Source organism: Stegodyphus dumicola, chromosome 8 (assembly GCF_044657685.1).
Source record: "Stegodyphus dumicola isolate Sdum_Otavi_A_Nest chromosome 8, ASM4465768v1".
Lineage (NCBI taxonomy): Eukaryota > Metazoa > Arthropoda > Arachnida > Araneae > Eresidae > Stegodyphus > Stegodyphus dumicola.
Genome location: NC_140775.1, coordinates 155,794,792 through 155,814,379, shown reverse-complemented (window position 1 = coordinate 155,814,379; position 19,588 = coordinate 155,794,792). Strand labels below are relative to the sequence as shown.

The 19,588-nt window shown below is 30.4% G+C and overlaps 1 protein-coding gene across 1 annotated transcript in view; it reads left to right on the top strand.

Moving 5' to 3' along the window:
• LOC118203673 (kxDL motif-containing protein CG10681) overlaps positions 1-13,776 on the top strand; it is a 34,655-nt gene extending 20,879 nt beyond the window's left edge. The window contains exon 4 of the mRNA XM_085822622.1: positions 11,870-13,776. Coding sequence (XP_085678748.1) covers positions 11,870-12,039 — 170 coding nt within the window. The 3' untranslated portion in view covers positions 12,040-13,776. The remainder of the gene's footprint in view (positions 1-11,869) is intronic.
• Positions 13,777-19,588: the final 5,812 nt, after the last annotated feature.

The window sequence follows — 19,588 nt, the reverse complement described above, 5'->3', positions numbered from 1 at the left end:
TCTCGCTCTGTTATTGAGCGGTCGCAGTGAACAGACTTGATGTTGAATAAATGTAGAGGCTTGCCTGCACAATGAGTATCCGAGTGGTAAAGTTGCTGAACATTGACAACTCAACTTCGATTCTGGTGAATGAACTGCTGCATGGGCATTTTCATGATTTTCCCCATATGTAACATAGATATGAACCAGTTTCCCTTATAAATTCTGTAGAAATTATTTCAGTTTGGTTCCGTTATAAATTATTTCAGGTCGGTTTATCTGAAATTTCAAAGTTCTTGTTGATGTATGTTTTTATTTGTGGGTTTGGGTATGCCTCTAAAATTTGGACCCTTTGCTCTCTCTGTTTCACTTTTTTTTTTTTTTTTTAAACTTTCTTTGCAGTCCTTATACAATTGATATACTCAAACAGGGTATTCCCTAATCCAATATTTGTGAAAATATTTATAAACAGCATTTATGAAGATTTATTTATTGAAGTAGTGTAAGCTTTTTTAAAGCTACGCTATAAAAGCTACATAAGCTAAGCTACATAGCTACATAGCTACATAAAAGTAGCTTTTGTAAAGCTAGTTAAAGCTACATGATGACTTACTGGAAAACTGAAAATATTTTCTTTTGTTTAAAAAAACCTCTAAAAGTAAAAGTATTTTTAAATATTTGTTTTAAAATTTTAATAAAAAGAGAGCATAAAAATGTATGGTAATTTTACAGGGTGTTTAGAGTGGCAAGGAAAAAGGGGAGAAAAATACAGAAGCAATCAGGCATTCTAGAATTTTTCATTTCATCTAAAGCGGCCAACAAATCTCACCTTAAGACAGTACAGCTAATGTAGCAATTAAACTTAATGACATGATAGAGAAAATGACAATCAGATATTAATAACTGATTTTTGTTCTCTTTCCCTCACATCGTAAGGTACTGTTCTGTTATCACGACTGGATTAAAAAATGGATGTATATGTTCATGTTTGCATATATATATTACTGTAAAAGCCCAAAGTGTGGTAAATCCTAGATTTTACTGGTAAAACTTAGCTTTTACCAAAGTGGCTTGGTAAAAATCCAAAGTATGCTTTAATATAATCCCATTTTGGACTTTTACTAAGCCTTTGTGGTAAAACTTAGGAGTTACCAACTTTTTCCAGTAAAAGCCCGAAACGAGGGATTACTTGTGGTAGGGTTTTCCATTCACAGTTGCAGTGTGTCCCAGAAAAAGTTAAACCATGCTTTACTATCATGCAACTTATTAATTAGGAATAAAAATTGTAAAAGTGATCAAAATAAGGTATGATTTAAGATTATATCGATGAAATTGTCTTACAATTATTTTTCAAAGAGTCACAAGAAATAAAAATAAAAAATACAACATTTATGCCATTTCACAAATAAGATCCCATGTAAAAAAGCTGAATTAATGCACAATTCTCTCGATAACTACTGAAGAAATTTCAATAATTTTGGCAATAGTTAAAAAATTAAATTGATATCAGAAAAAAATTAATAAAAGTTATGAAATTTTTTAAAAAATGAGAAAAATGTAGTATGTTGTTTTTAAATACATCTAATACTTCTTACTACTTGTTACAAGAAGTTTGACTGTTATGCCATTTTGAATTATAAAGTAGATCAGCTGATTTGCATAAACAGATTTTCATAGTACACTTCTTTGAACAGTTGCATTTTCTGAGTCCCTTTTTTTTTTTTGTCTCCCAGTTAAAGCAAGTTTTTTACTACTTCATGTAGACTTATTTCTCCTGTACTACCAGCTTCTTTGATGTTGAAAAAAATTTTCTTTGCAAAAGGTAAGCTGGTTTTTTTGTGTATAATGATTTTAATTTACCAAACTTGGTACCAAGAACATAAAACTCATCATCTTTACTGACTGTAATAAGGGCTATTACTGATTTTGAATCCATTTTCGATCTGTCGATATCTTTGCCTGTTTCTCAAGTCCTTCCTTAGCTGTGTTTCGAAACATTTTTACATTTTGAATTTTGTTGATAATTGCTGCCATTGTCTCAGAGCATATATCTGTTCCCCCCCCCCCCCAATTTGAACTTTAGTATCTACTTCCATCGTTATGCATGATTCTTTTTCACATGTATTATTATTATTATTATTATTGTTCAATTTCAAATCAACTGTTCATTTGAGATTAGTGCCTTCTTTTTTTTTGTATTAACCTTGCATTTATTATGAATATTTATAATTTTTTCGAAGTCCTCTTCAGTGGCTATGTAACTAATCAATTACGTGGAAAAAATGAGTTAGCAAGTCCCAGCTTCATAGGACAGCCAAACATAGCTTTGTGAGGTGAATATTTATTTGGTTCTCTCATGAATTTGCTTTGTTTTTTATTGCTTGAATAAATTTTAATACTTCCGACTACTTTTATGTCTTATTTGTTTCCATCCATGTTGCAAACATGTTCTCAAGTCTTGGTTCACCCTTTCAACTGAACCTAGGGATTGACTGTGTCTCGGCTTGCCATGAACTATTTTTTATCACTCCACATTTCACATAAACTGTTTATGATTTGGTTGCAAAATTCCCTCCCATTGCTGTAATAGAGAATGTTCAGGGCTCCAAAAGTTGTGAAAATATCCAGAATGTGTTATGTTACTTCAGGTCTTTTACTATGCAGACGTTGGAGTAAGACACATTTTGTAAGATGATCTTTGTACACTAAAATGAATTTCATATCACAATCAAGATTGGACTGCATATCTATTAGGTTGACTTGGCATCGAGAATTTATTTCACTACGCACAACTGATTTCATGACAATCCCCTTTTCCACAGTTTTTTATTTTTTCTAACATGGCTCACATAGTTTCAGATACATGAAAATAGATTCTACTATTACATTCTTGTACTTGCGATTCAATTCCTTAATAATATGGGTTCTTCCACCATGGCCAACTGCGATATGAGCCTTATATATGACGATGAAGATTTCATCATTTATAACATAATACAGGATTGCTGCTTTTTCTGCAGATGTGGTGCTGTAAGTTTGTTTTTTCTTCACAAATTTTACTTCCTTCACTTATTAAAAAAGTGATTTCTCATTTGTTAAATAAAAGCTTTTATTGTGCCTCTTTCACTTTATTTATTAAATAAGTGTATTTCTCATTTGTTAAATAAAAATAATAAATTTGTTAAATCATGCTTATTTTGTGCAGATTCAGACAAAATGTCGTAAAACGTTTTCCACATAACATCTTTCATTTCCTTTCAGCAAAATAAAAAATGCAAAACATGTTGAAATCGAAGCAAGCTGCTTCTATTTAGATCATAGCCACTTGTTTGAATTCGCTCAAAGCTAGACTGCAAATGGCGCAAATAAGAAAGAGCAGGAACAGAAAAGTGTTGCAACGGAATCTGTGTGCTCATGTTTAACAGAGTCAATATAAATCCTTCGTTTCTGGCTTATACCAGAAGGTGTTGGCATTTCCTAGGCTTTACCACAAAGGCTTGATAAAAATCTGAAATAGAATCATTTTAAAGCATATTTCGGACTTTAACCAAGGCATTTTGGTAAAACCTAGGATTTACCAGGATAAACCTAGACTTCGGGTTTTACAATAACATATGTATGTAAGTACAAATGTATGCATGTATATATATATATAGTACAAATGTATGTGTGTCTATACATATACACATATATGCATATACATATACACGTGCATACATTCATACATTTCTGAATCCGGTCCTGATAACAGAACAATACACATCCTAACTGTTATGTCTACTGATAGCTCAGTTTAACATATCATCATTATTGTGATTGTTCTGCCCCTTATTATGTGTAATGCTTTTCCTATTCTGAGAAGTGAAACTTAATCTTAATATAAGCTATTTCTGTTTATGAAGGCTGTGTATTAGTGTTGCTTAATGTTTTGTATAATTTGATAAGAGTTTAAGGTAGTCTCGGAATGCTCAAAATTTGGTACTCTTGTGTTATCGGGACTAGATTCAAGAATGTATGTATGCACGTGTGTATGTGTTTTTGTGTACATACATGCACATGCATCATACGCATTGTACATGTGAACATGAACACGCACATCCATATATATGTGCATACATACATACATTTTTTAACCTGGCCCTTATAATAGAAGAGTACCCAAAACGTTTCCTTGTATAAATTAATGTTAGTTGCTTTTTTGCTGTACACTGTTCTTTGCTGATTTTATTATTCACTTGATAGAAAATTAATTTTACATGTGAAAGATATTTCTTTCAGTCTTGATTATGTATTACAATGTATGTTCTTTATTGATAATTTTTTTTAATGTTCTTATGAGAAAAGCAAAGGTATTAAATTATAGCACTATATTTTCTTTGAAAATAATTTTAGCATCAAAATGAAAAAAATATGTCGCTATTTTATTTTGGTGAAATGTATGTATTCATGAATATTCTTCACACATTCATTGTTTTATTGTCAAGACTTTATATATATTTAAAAACATCTTTTAGATGATAAAAGATAATGCCTGTTCTTTTACCATGACTTCTGAAAAAAAATATTTTCACATGATGTAGTATTGTTTGTATTATTCTTATTTCTGTAAAGAAAAGAAATAAGAAAGGTCCTGTTAAATACTTAAAATTACTGCTATATAGTGACTTCATAATGTCCAGAGTGCTGTCATGGCAATTTATACTTCCCTCAGTTATATTCTTGCTAAGCAAGATTTTTTATTTATTTTTTTTCTGTGGGATTTTGTTGTTGCTTCTCCTGTTTTTGATAGAAATGGGCAAAACGACTCTTTCATGAGATTATTTAACAATCGTTTATGCATTTAATTGAATCAGTTTTTTTTAATGATTTACTGCTCAGTAACAATAAAATTGGAAAATGTGTGAGAATGGAGGAAAGAGTTGAATGAGAAATAGGATCAGGAGAAGCGATTCAGAATCTCATTTACTGTTTTTTCTACTCTCACTCAACTCTAGTTTTGTCATTCTCTAAAACCTCCTTTCTACATATAAGAGCTCTTGGTGCCTAAACTCTTTAAAGGAGCTACAATTTAGTTTTGTCACTTATTCTGTAAAGTGAACAAGATCATTGAATTAGTTCATGAGCAGATGATCCATCCGTAGTTTTAGAGTATAAATGGGATGTTTCCAAAGTGCTAGGAATTGAGTTCTAGTTTAATTCCTAGAATTAATAAGCAGTGCTATCAATGAGAGGCAAAGTTTGACTTGTTTATGCAGTTATTCTTTGCAGTATTGCATAATTCAATTCAATTGCTTAATTCATACAAGTGCAGGTCTGCAGCACTGTTTTTGCAACCATAGAAGATGCAAAGAACAATTTTTGTGTGTGTGTTGTTGTTTTTGAAAGAGGGTCTGAAAATGTCTAAAATTGTTCAGCATCTGTGATGAGTATTCTGTTTCCACACGTTAGAAGACTTTTATGGGGTATTTGATTTTATAGTTTTACCATGCCATATGGAGAGAGATGGAGAAGAGAAAAGTGTTATAATATGGATTAATCTAGAAATAACCTAGTCTAGGAAAAACTATAATTAATTGCTATTTGTAGAATAAAGAGGGAAAATACCCAAATTAAAAAAAAGAGGGGGGGGCTGATGCTAATTTATGTCATAATTTTGATTTATTTATTCCACCACCCCCTTTCAAAGAAAAAAAAAGGTTAGGGACAGAAAAGCCTTTAAGAGAACAAACAGTAAAGTTGTAAAAAAGAGAGAGAGAAGAAGAATTGTAATTTTGAACAAAGTAATTTTTAGATAATTGCAAAATATAAACAATAACATTTTTAACTAAATAATAATTTTAAAATAATATAGAACATAAATTTTGAGCACTGTAGTTTTGAGAACAGATGGAATTTTTAGAGTTGTATTACTCAATATTTGAATTCAGTTCAAAATATTCTTGCTTTTGGAAAGTTCACATGATGATTAAGATCCTTCAAAGAAGGTGTTTCAAAAATTTTGCATAGAATATCAATTTTATACATCCATTACATATTTTGAATAATCATAAAAAAAATTCAAAAATTTATAATATAACAAATTTTTATATTTATATTTGCATTTCAATATCATTTGTAATAGTATTACTGAAATTATGGTTTTAATTTTATTATTACATGTCTAATTTTATAAGTTTACATAAAAATAGAAGACACCACAGCTTTCTTCAAATACAAACATATCCATCAAACTGGGCATATCTAGTGTAGCTGACTGGTGTGTTCTGCACCAGTGGCTGAGGGATGTTCAGGAGTTATTTGAAAAGTCCTCTATTATATTAAAGTAACTACCCTTTGAGAATTGCATTAAAGCATTCCATTATGTAAAAATAAAGCTACATTCCATTACATAAAAAATAAAGTAAATATCATAATTCTATATGAAAAAATGGAAAATTAACAGTGAATTAATGGGATTTGATCTTTCGATCTCAAGTCTAACATGCTAACTCATGGTCTAAGCCTTCAGAGTACATATGAGGGTAAAAGAAGCATAAGGTAAAAACCGGCCTTTGCATTTGAACCAATACTCCCTCAACATACTAACATTATACAATTATTATTTAAATATAGCATTCATTTACCGTAATTTCTTATAAATTTTATTAGAATTATTCAATTTCTTAAATTTTTAGTATTTTTAAGTTCATTGTAATAATATTTAATGTCAGGACATTTCAAATTTTCTGCATTATACTCAAAATACAATTTTATATCCATTTCCTGTGCTACAATAATAACATAATTCAAATTCAAAATAGATTTCAAAATTGCTTCATTATTTTTTTTCCTTAAAATTCAAATTTTTAAACAATAATCTTGAAGTAATTCCCAAATGCTTAATATTAATTCAAAAATATAATTATTACTCATATTAAGAAACAACACCCTTTTTGAATACAATTTAAAATCTTAGTTCTAAATAATTATTTAAATTTAAATTTCTAATAGCATACAATTTTGTTATATCCATAAAACAAACAGTATTGCATTTTTAAAATTTTAATAAAAGAAAACAGTACTGCATGTTCAAATTTCAAAACAATAAATTATTAGCAATTTTATATTCTCTAAATACTTTTAGTTGCACTATGAAGGTAAGTCAACACATAAAAACATAAAATGGTTAATAAGCATTTTGCAATCATATTAACACATGATAAATAAATTGAAAAAGTTAGTTTTTTTCCTATAACCACCGAGATTCACTTTAAGTTGTTGATACTCTGAAGCTACAAAATCACTTTGTAGGTTAAATTTAAGCTAGAAAACACCGCAATAAAATGATTAATGGAATTTTTTCCACTTCTTGTGACTGGATATTAAAACTTCTGTCACTAAAAGTATGTTTGCCAATGATCAGCAGGAAAAAAAAAAAAAAAAAAAGTTTGTAGGAACATTACCTGAAGTTTGCATGCTACCAAAGTTCATTTTCAGAATAATTTATATCTGAGACACCAACCTGGCAGATTTTTTCAATTATTTTATCTTTCATGACCACATAACTGTCAACTCATGCAGTGATGCCTTGAAGATTTTTTTAAATATTAATCATTGAATACTAAATATCCATCGCCATGATAGTTCTTGCAAATTTTGTATGCAAAAATAAAATGAAATTATGTTATTGATTAATGCTAAAGTAAAAATTCTAAATTTTGAAAATGCTACAATTTTAATAAATTTGACAAAAAAAATGTAAAGTTCAAAATAAAAAAAAAAAAAAGAGGAGAAAAAAATTAATACATAATATCAGAGTACAGTTCTTATAAATTATTAGCAGTGGAGACTATTTTGTTATAGGGTGTTTTAGTTCACCTGTGGAAGTTTAAAATTTTGCTGCCCTGGACCTTTCCATCAGTACTGGATAGATTTCAGTAATTCTGCCAAGTTTTCGTTTGTCAAGGTTACCAGAATTTAATCTTTTATTAACACTAAATTGTCCACTTTTATGTTTGGTTTATCTTTCACCCATTTTAGTTTTTGTTGTAATTTCAAGAGATAATTTGAACCAACATTTCCAGAAACTTCGGAAAAGATCTTGAATTAATCTTCACTGCTCAATGAAATAATTGTAGAAGTTGCTCCATCATAACTAGGTATGGAATTCAAAGCAGTTCCTCTGATGAAATGACCAAGTGTAAGAGTATTCATGTTGCCAGATCATTAGAGAGAGCTACAATTAGCCTTAAATTTAAACACAATTCCACTTGAGTTATTGAAATACCAAAATCTTTTAAGTTAAAATCTGTAACAACAGTTATTTTAAGTTGAATCTTCATTTGCTTTATGCCAGGCCTTTTTAATTTTGGTAGCCTTGGTGAGGCTGGAATAGGTTAAAATTCCAAATAATATTTTTTTCTGTAAGCTAATTCTAAAAGTTTTCACTTGACAAATGTGATTTTACTATTTTTCTGAATTCTTCATCAGCTCCTGCATAATTCATACCTCCATCAGAAAATATATCTGAGACCTTCTGCTTCAAATTTTCTTAACACTTAAGAATGATTCAGAACTTGTATCACTAAGTGCCTTAGTAGGAATAAAGAAGTATTTTTGCAGTTTTTTCTAGTTCAGTTTGTTCTATAATTGTATATCGAAATATTGTGCATGTGACTAAGCAGTAATTTATTTTTGTCAACTATTCCACTTTGTATATGCCAGAAATAATCAGCCCCAATAAAATATTTAATATCTTTATCACTTGTGCTTGACTCAACAAGTTCCCAACCATATTGAATTATAAATTTCTTTATACTTGCATTATTATTAATTTGAAATTTAGTTGCTGAAATTGCACCCATAGCGATAACTTCAGTTACTGTATTACCTGGGTGATCTCTTTACTTTTTAATGAGATTCTAAATACTTTCATGTCTAATTCTTTACTACTATATACATCAAGCATGTAGATTGCTAAGTGTTCTTTTCTAGCTTATAATTTCAATTTTTGAAGCAAATCTTTTGTGCTGAAACTTCTTTCACTTCCTGAGTTAATTAAAAGTGTAACTAATTTTGATTGCATTAAATTTGTATTGCTTACTAACAACATGAGTCTGAAATAAAACAGACTCTTTAGTTTTAGAGATATAATACTGAGAAGTAGATGCTACAGTTTCAGTTTTGAGATGACTATTCAGTAGTTCTTTTTGGAAGCAAAATAATTACAACTTTTATAAGGGTTTACTTTAGATTCACACTGATAAGCTAAATGAGAGCTACTTCTCTTTTCAGTGCTTTTCTCTGTTGTTTCTCCTAAAGTTAATGGGTGGGAGAGATGATACTAAAAAAAGAGGTCCGTAACCTCAGAATAATGATATAAAACATTTCATAGTTTCAGGTTCATTAAAGTGTTTTACTAAAAGTAGTGTTTGCCTGACTATTATTTTTAACTTTAAGTATTTCTTTCTCAGCAATACATTTGGCTTTTATTTACTGCCTCCACATTCTTTGCAGATTTGGGATTATTTACAAGCAGCATTGCTTCATGACATTCGAGTTTGTTTGTATAACTGATAATTAGTAGATTTTTTACATCTATATCTTTCCTGTAGTTCCTGAAGATCCTCATCGTAATTTCATTATGTTTACCTAGCCACACAGTTGAGAACTAGCATGGTTAATAAAGACATTTCTATTTTTGATAATGTTAGATTTAAACTAAAGTCATTCTTAAATGCATTGTAAAATTACAGAAAATTTTAAATTGTAAGTTTCAGTAGCTTTGTTCCAGCAGTTGCAGAAACATTACTTGAATTCCCAATATTTGAAATTGACCCATTTTGCTTATCTTCATAGGATTTTAAACAATTGGACGCTTTATAATAAATAATTTTTTACTGTATTCTTCAAAACAATTTATTTCTTCTTTATAAACCTTTTTGTCAGTAATTAGAGCATCAATCTCTTTGTCAAGAAATTTCTTTTTAATTAATTGCATATTGTTAACTTTTAAGAGCATAATTTCATTTTTGTTCATATACCAGTAACTGTTATATTTTTGTACAAATATGAATTAAATTATTTGAAAATTATCTCATGTTTCTTCCTAGGTTTTGTTAAAGCTTCTGTGATTTGCAGATAATTTCAGGAGATCAAAATACTTGAAACAGAATTTGCAAATAAATTTAGTATTTACCATAATGCCATATTCCGTTCTTACTTTTGATTTGCAATTTTAAGTATAATCTAAAGATCTTTTCAGGGGTTTAGAGCAACCCCCCCCCCCCAAAAAAAAAAAAAAAAAAAAACCACGGAAGATCCTGGATCTCAATTTCATTTTGGCACTGAATAAAACTCCTTCATAAGTTATACTTCTTTATTTTTCACAAATCTTTATATTTATAGTTAATATTTTAGTCACATTCGCCATAGTGTGACCTACATCAGAAATTGAAACAAGCTACCCAAGTTCACTGCACACCTTACACTTTCAGAATAATTTATATCTGAAAATGCCAACCTGGTGAATAAGTTTCTATTATTTTTTGCTTTCAATCACCAGGTGACTGTTAACTCATGCTTGAGAAGGGCTCACACAGTGATGCGTAGACCATTTTTTAAATATTAGTTAATGGATACTAAACAATGTTTCACCATTTAAGATGTGATTAATTATTCCATATCTTTTCTATTAAAAAACGCCTTTAATCAAAATTATAATAAAAAGGTTATTCAAAAATATGATGAAAAGATATCTTTTTTAGTTTGAAAGCATGTGTACCTTTCAATTATAGTAATACATACCTGACTGAGTGATTAGAAACTCTTGACTTCATTAAACCACTGTATAAATGCATTTTGCAGCTCCTATGTTTTATTTGTTATAAGTGAACAAATAGACTATTTGTTTATATCAACAAATAGGTTATTACCTGGGACGGAACCCAGGTTAATTTCTGAGCATGAAGTGGTGTTAAACACTCGGTTGCTGGTGGGGTTTATATAAAAGAGAACCAATTAAATTTTGAGAGAATCTCCCATGATGTTTTATTTATCTGTTGTGCATGTAAATATATGTCTGCGAATATAGGATTATTAATAAGGCAATAGGACTGTGAAAGTTGAAGCTTTTTTCAACATGTGTTTGTTTGAAATATGTTTATGATAATTATTGTAGTTCAATTCGTTGCCAATTAAAATGAATAAAGGAAATATATATATATATATATATATATATGTATGTAATATGATGACTTGAGGAAAGCTGCAATGGATTGACAATTGTTCTGTGTGTTGTAACGTGGAGAGATTTTACTATGTAGTTAAAAAGATGACACTTGAAGGAAAGACTTGCAGACAGACATGGCCGAATAGAATATAATTTCTTTTTACCGGGCACAAACTAATGATCGAAAACATATTTTTCATCAACATAATCAAGGGTGCAATATGCACCCCATAGTTTTTTTATAGAGTATCACACATTTTAGATAATGGCTTAGTTAACAGCACGGCAAAGCAAAGGGAGTGAAGTAGCATCTTGAATGCAAGATAGCTGAAGCAAAAGTGCACAGTTATCCAGTATGAAGGCTCATCAAGAGAAGGTTTTGATGTAGGTTAGAAAGGTTTCAATTCTCAAAATTTTGAGTTCAGGTTTCGAATTAGCTGCGTCATCAGCATTATACAATTCATGCAACATAGACTGATCTAGAAATGACACAGTTCGGGAAAATTATTACGATTTCTAGAATAGGGAGAGGGGAATTAAGGGGTAATTTAAATTGTAATTTTGATTATATAGTTTTTATCTTGTGCACACATGCACACACATATATATATGTATAGTATATATATATCTTTATTATTCATATATAATTTATATATGTCTTTACCGTTATTTTTATTTCAGCATGCAGTAGTGTATTTAATATTCTTGATGAAGAAGAAGAACAAGATGAAAAGGAGAATACTTCAGCATACAATCTGCAAGCTCCTGACATAAGTACTACAGTTGCCAGTAGTTCTGGCAGCAGAGGAAGTTCACCAACATCTGCATCTACTTCAACATCAGATAGCTGATTATTTATTTATTTTATTATAATATTCCAGTTCTTAAAATTGAATTACTATACATGATTCAGACTTTGTCTAATTTCTGCATTTGTTGCATGAAAATGTAATTATCTCATTTCTCTAGTCAGAATGTGATGTGTACTTATATTGCTCCAGTGAAATCTGCTATGTTATTTTATAGAATAATTCAGAACATTATTTTTGTGCATTATCAAAAGCAGATTTTATTAAGTTATAAAAACAAAACTGCTACCAATTGTTGAAATATTTAGTTAATATTCATATATTTTTAGAAATTTTTTTAATGATTATTTGAAACATACAGATTACATATGTGGTACCACTTATGCTAAATCTCATACTTTTGAGGAAAGGTCTTATGTCTTTTAAGGTTAAAAATACATCTGTTGTAATTTAAACAGCTTTGTTTGTAATGAATGTATGTCATTTTGTAGTGAGATTTTTTAATAATGGAACTTCATGCTATAATTACTAGATAAGAAAATAACTGATATTATTAATTTTTAAGCTGTTACCTCTCAACATTTCAAGAAATGCTCAGTTATTCTTGTGCTGTGAGCTTAATTTTGATATGTCATTGTCCAATTCCTTTCTTACTGCTAACTTAGTGTTGTTATTTCTTGATATGTTCAATTACGATGTAAAATGGCTTTTTGAGGAAAGTTTTCAACCAGGGTAACCACTGTTTGATGTGAAAATTCAGTTATCAATAATAAGATAGATATTATTTCGCTAAATTTTTCCATTTTTTTAATGCTGTCTGGCTTTATATACTGGCGACACAGGCAGTTGCGTGGGGTGTCTATTTTCAAATGGTGGTAGCTAAGTTGTTTCCACTAGGGGCAACTAAATAAAAGTATATTTGGCTTTGTGATAAATGCATTTAGTATATGTAGGATGGCAAGTATACAAATCGCTTAAGGTGCAAAAAATTCTGAGCTGGGCCTGCTCCTGAAACATTACTTCAAAATCAAAAAAAGGCATTAATGTTTATTACAGTTATTATTTAGTCCTTAGTAACACTTATATAATATGGTATTAGACAGACATGGCCTTCATTCCATATAAATAACAAAAAAGATAAATAAATGTGTGTTTTGTTGTTTAATATAATAGTCTTTTTAGACTTTTGTACTTTTAAGATGTGCATACTTTGTTTGCATATCTTAAAAGATAAGTAATGCAGAAGAGTTATGGAGAAAATTTATTTTATTTATGCTATATATTACAGATGACATGAATATTTTTGGTGTTAATAATGTCAAAAACCTTACAAAATCCAAAATCTGCATGTAACTTTTTGCCTCCTCCTTATGTTACTATTATTGTTCTGTTGCTGACTGGAAGCCTTAATGATAGTATAAACATTAATTAATTTATATTTTGTATTATGCTATATGTATTAGATATTGTGTTTTTACAGTGGAAGAAAATGTTTAACTAAGAACATTTTTAGAAAGAGCAATACATTGGCTCTTTCATGATACAGTACTTACATTCCCCTTCTTATGAATGAGTTACTTTCTGAATGACTGTTTGTACTATGAATTTGTTTGTAAAATGTCTTTGGTTTGCTGCAAATGTATCCTAAGAATGTTCATAATATAAGAGTTATAAATACTATTAGTTGAAATGCTAAAATAAATAAATAATAAATTTTCAATTTAAATACAGAACATTAGAAGTAAAAAATTACATGTAAATAAAGAATTACAGTATGTATCTTGAATTGTCATCTTTGAGGCATGTTTGGATGGGATAAAGACAAGACTAGTAGATCTTTACTTGGGTGAAAAATGAGTCTGACCCGCCTTCTGTTTAGAAGTAAAGGGGACATTTCTGTGAGAAGCCAGTATGACAGTTGGAAGGAGTTGACATGTTATATGATTCAGCAACACTGATTTCTGAAGTATGTTTCTTAAAAAAGAAAAAAAAGAGTCTAAACTTGCCTGAATGAATTTTCTTTTCTTTCATCATAAATAAGACAATGGCACTGTATGGTATCATGCGCAGCCATTTATTGAGCAAATTTTACTATTTAAGAAATAGTTTTTCATATCTGCAAAAGTTCATAAAGTGGGGAGCACTTGTATGTGTGTAGATATATATCAAAACATGTTTGCAAAATGCATCATTCATCTTTCAGTACCTGTATCAATATGTATACAACATAAAGCATTATGGATTTTATACATATTATAAACATCTAAAAGAACACATTTTTTATAGATTTATGTATGAAGTGTATAAGGGTGAGTTTTATGAGAACAAATGATGAAATAGATACGAGGGCCATCCAGGAAGTAGATTACGTTTCCGTCTATGTCTGCTAGGGGCGGGGCTAGCGCGGCCATCTTGGGGTCAGAGCGTTGTGCAGCTCAGTCTGCATCTAGCCGTGCTAGTGAGAGGTTCGTGCTGTGCTCCGTTCAGATACTGTGACGGTTTGAAATGTCTGCGTTAATTGAAAATCCCGCGAGCTGCGAGGTGCGCTCAGTAATAAGGTTTCTGACTGCAAAAAACTGTAAACCGATAGAAATCTATCGGCAGCTTCGTGAAGTGTATGGGGACAACATTATCACTGAAGGTGGAGTGCGTCAGTGGGTCATAAGATTTCAAAATGGCCGAACCAATGTTCACGACGAAGATCGAAGTGGGAGACCCAGCATAGTGACCGCCGAACTTCTCGAAAAAGTCGATGCTAAAGTCCGTGAAAATCGAAATTTCACAATAACGGAACGTTCTTTGAGTTTTCCACAAATTTCGCGAAGTTTGTTGCACGAAATCATCAGCGAAAAGCTTGGTTACCACAAGTTTTGTGCAAGATGGATTCCAAAAATCTTGACAGAGGACCACAAAAATCAGCGAATGGCTGCAGCGTTGAACTTTTTGGACGCTTACCATAAGGATGGTGACTCTTTACTCGATCGCATCGTTACTGGTGACAAAACATGGGTGAAACATGTGAACTGTGAAACGAAATTGCAATCAATGCAGTGGGGGCACACAAGTTCTCCCCAAAAACCCAAGAAATGCATGCAAACAATGTCGGCAAGGAAGATGATGGCGACTGCTTTTTGGGACAGAAAAGGTGTAATTTTGGTGGACTTCCTGGAAAGAGGCACTACAATAAACTCTCAAAGGTATTGCCAAACTCTCCAAAAACTCAGAAGAGCAATTCAAAACAAGCGCAGAGGAATGTTGAGCTCTAAGATCTTGTTGATTCACGACAACGCCCGGCCCCACACGGCAAATGTCACTCGTAAAGTTCTTGAATCTTTTAAGTGGGAGTTGTTTCCTCATCCGCCGTACAGTCCCGACCTGGCACCGAGCGACTTCCACCTATTCCCAGCAATGAAGAAGTGGCTGGCTATGCAGCGTTTTGATGACGACGCACAGCTGCAAGAAGAGGTAACGAAGTGGTTGAAGGCGCAGGCGGCCGAATTTTTCGACGAAGGAATTTCCAAGCTCGTACATCGCTACGATAAATGCCTTAATTTGTATGGTGACTATGTAGAAAAGTAGTATTTGAGTGTGGCTTTCATCTGTATATAATAAAATTTGTTTCCTATACTTTGTTTATTTTTTTATTCCAAAACGTAATCTACTTTCTGGATAGCCCTCGTAGTATAACCTTAAACATATTTTCATCAGATTTTTTTCTTCAGTTTCATATCAGAACACATTCTTGTTTTTTTTTGATTATTATTATTATTATTATTATTTGCAGTCAGTGTATTTATTGAAAAAAAAATCTATGTGTAGTTGCAACTGTACAGTGTATACCTGCTTCTTTAAGCTTCAGTTAAATTGAAGTATTGAGATCTTCCAAGCAAAATCAGTAGGCATTCCAATAAATTGTTTCTCTTGAACACAATTCTAAAATGATTAATAAATTTCTTTTTTAGAATGAATGTAAATTATTAAAAAAATTGTGTTCGGTTTACATTTAAAATAATACTTGTCTTATTTAATTATTTTATTTTCATTGAATTTCTTATTTTTCAGTGATGCCTAATGAAGGGTTTCACCTCTGAGATTATTATTTATTTGATGATAATAATTTTAATTGTAAATCATATTTATTGATAACTAAGGTAGAGCTATTTACATTTTTATGCTGATTTATTTATTTTTTTTTTTTTTATTATTATTTATTTTGTTTCGAAAACCTATTCATAACATCAGCGAGAAGAAACGAAATATTCAGTCTTTTTTTTTTTTTTTCTTTAAATTCAGTGTGGAACCCTTGAAATTAGAACTCTTGCAGCTGTATTCACTTTTTTCACTGTGTTTATTTAACTGCATGCTTAATACATTTGAGACATATTAACTATACTAAACTAAAAATAACTTCATACTATTCATTTTTGAAAAATTTAGATGTTATTTATTGTTTAAATGTAGATTCTCAATCTAAAACGTGAATTTATGTGTGAAAATGCAAATTTTGTATAAGCATTCAAAATTCTGTGTTCTTTTTATCAATTCTTAGGTGTCACTAACGTAAATTTTGAATGAAAGTATTGGCTGAATATAAAAGTTCTGTCCTTTCTCCTCCCCTCTCCTTTTCAAAAAAGAAAAACAAAATTTTGAATAATAAATATCTTTATTTTGTTGCCATTATCTATGAATCTTTGCCATCACTGTTTATGATTGCTTTCAATCTTTGCAGCAGTTGTTGAGTTGTCCTGCTCTTAAATTAATTTTTAATGAAAAAGTTTTTGTAAAGCAGATTTTATATTTTTAGTATCTGTGAAGATTCCCACTCCCCTCCCATGTATACAAAGATGTTCTGCAGAGATCCAAGATATTGATAACACTATTTAGGTTTTTGTTATAGTTAATTAATGTCATTTTCTGAAAGCTTATGCATATTAAAAATGGCAAAAAGATCACATTGGCTCTAAGCTTTCCTTTTGCAATCAGCAGTGAAATTTTCCTGAGTTTCCTTTTGCAAAACACTTTAACTATAAAAGCAAAATCATCTTAAATCCTCAGTTGGAGGAAAAGTATTATTTCATGTCTCCATGATGTTATCTATTACTCTTGTTGATCACATGACCATCCTGTTTGTTTAGATCATTACCAGTAGTACACAAGAAAAATGCAGTAATTTTTTTATGTGAAAATGTGAATTAAGTCTGAAGTATCAATGTGACTCATTTTGTTATGTGTGTGGCAAGTATATAAAGATAGCATCAAATAAATGCTTTGGAAAAACAACTTATAATTTATGTGACACCTAGAAGACCTACTTGTGATTTTTATTTCTGAACATATAAGAGCATTCTTACTGAAGCATAGAATCACTAAAAAGATAAGCCACAGTGGACAACATTCTGTGTAGGGCCTTATCTGTAAAGCTCTTGTTACATTCTTAGAAGATGCTGATTCCACTACTTCATTTCAGACTGGACTTAATGAAGCAGTTTGTAAAATATGTAAATAGAATCAGCTTCTTCCAGATGCTACTCGTGCTGTTTCTTTAAATATCTTCAGAAAAGTAGAATTCTTTATTGCACCGCAAACAAAGGAGATTATGAAATGAAAGGAACAGTGAAATTGACTTTGAATGGAGAAGATCCTTAGACAGTTGTGCTGCTGTCATTAATAGCATTTTGAAAAATCACAAGACCAAAGATGTCATAAAACTTCTTGTAGAATTGGTTAAAAACTAGTGCAACCCATTAAAGTGTGAATGGTTGATTTCCATCTTAATAAATTTTAAAAAGACCACCATCAAGGACTTGTGGGACTCTAAATAATGGAAGTAGCATCACTGTGATCACAAAATAAAAGTTTGGTGGAATAATCATAATTTTCTTATAATTTGTAATCTTTGAATTTCAGTTTTTCATTTAATCTTTCCAAATGTTTGGTTAGTTCTTGCTATTCAATTGTCAGTGGATTACTTCCTTCATATTGCACCATACACTTAAGAAGTTCTGTCACAGATAGAATTCGTGTGAAGTTGATGGACTCTCTGGCTTCACATGCAAGTCTTTAACATTTGTTACTCATTCTTGTACTATATCTACTTTTCATAACTTGCTACTTAATTATCAGGTTATAGAAAGTGGGTTAATTGTACCCCCTCCAAAAAAACTGTGCCTTGTTGCAGAAGTACAGAGAAATACAAATCATTATCTTTCAACATATTTTTAGGATGACTGATATTATCTATTGATTGAACCCATTTATCATTCTGTTTGTTGTTTTATATAAGAAAGCCTTTCTGATGCATCTAGATTAATTTTTTTTCCTGCTTATTGCTTATTTGATGCAATTAGTTTGGATCATAACTAATTAGGGCAAAGCATGCAATAGTTTTTATCCATAGAAAAGATGACTTCATTGCAGACTTTCTAAGGCAATTTGAGAAAAATCCCACACAGCCAACCATTTGGGCTGAAACCAAACCCAGTATAAATTAACATGGTTCTTCGTTTTCATCTAATCTACTATGCAAGCCCAGTAGGTATGTTGAGATCCTAATAGTTAAAGGACTTCTTAACTTTTAGGATCAAATTGCATGTGAATACTCACAAACATTTGTTGGGTATTCATATGTGATTAATATTACAGCATCTATCCATTTTGTGAAATTTCTGAAAATAAGATGATATATATATATGAATTTACATCGTTTTTTCTATGCATCTCATTTATGTTCAGGCAAGCTTCAGTGGTTCCTTCTTCCTTTCTAAAGCTCATAAGGAAAACACTGTAATGACATATTGTTTGTCATTTAATTACGATGTAATTTTTATGAATTATTTTTTCATATTTGGTTTTATTCAAAATTTTGTTCAAAACCCTTCCTCATTGCACGAATTAATAAAGTAAAATGTTGAAGCATGCTTTCTCAAACAAGAAAATTTCTTTATTTGGAAATTGCAAAATAAAAGCAGCAAACTGTTATGTTTATTATATATCCTACTATCACTGCATTTTGCTGTGTACAATTTTTTTTTTTTTCCCCTGAATTTTAGTAGTTTATTTAAGGCATCCTTTATAGATCTGTGTACTGAAAAATAGTATATTTCATGTGACAATTAGTTCAAGACTGTAGGCATTAATGACAGCTAAATACTACTAATTAGAACTCAAAAGTTACCAATACTCGTTAAAATTGCATTTTAGCCAGTAAATTTGTATCTAGTGGATTTTGAATATTTATAGGTAATGTAGATATTTAATATATAAAATCTACACGTAACTCCTTAACTGATGTTTTTATCAGAATCATATCTTAAATCACTGAATATTTTTAAAAAAAATTATCACTTTATAACCAGTAAAATAATTTCTGTCATAGAGGTTCTCAACCAGGGCAGAAATCCCCTTTGGAAGGAATTTCATGGTTTCAGAGAGGGGAAATGTGGTAAGCCCTTTATCTGCCTGTTAAATATTTTGGTGTATGAAAACTACTTTTATTCAATTTTTGGTATTTATCAACATTTTCTATGCTGTTTCTTGTTTAAAAAAAACATTAAAAATAAAATCTAAATTAAAATAAATGTGCATGTATTTT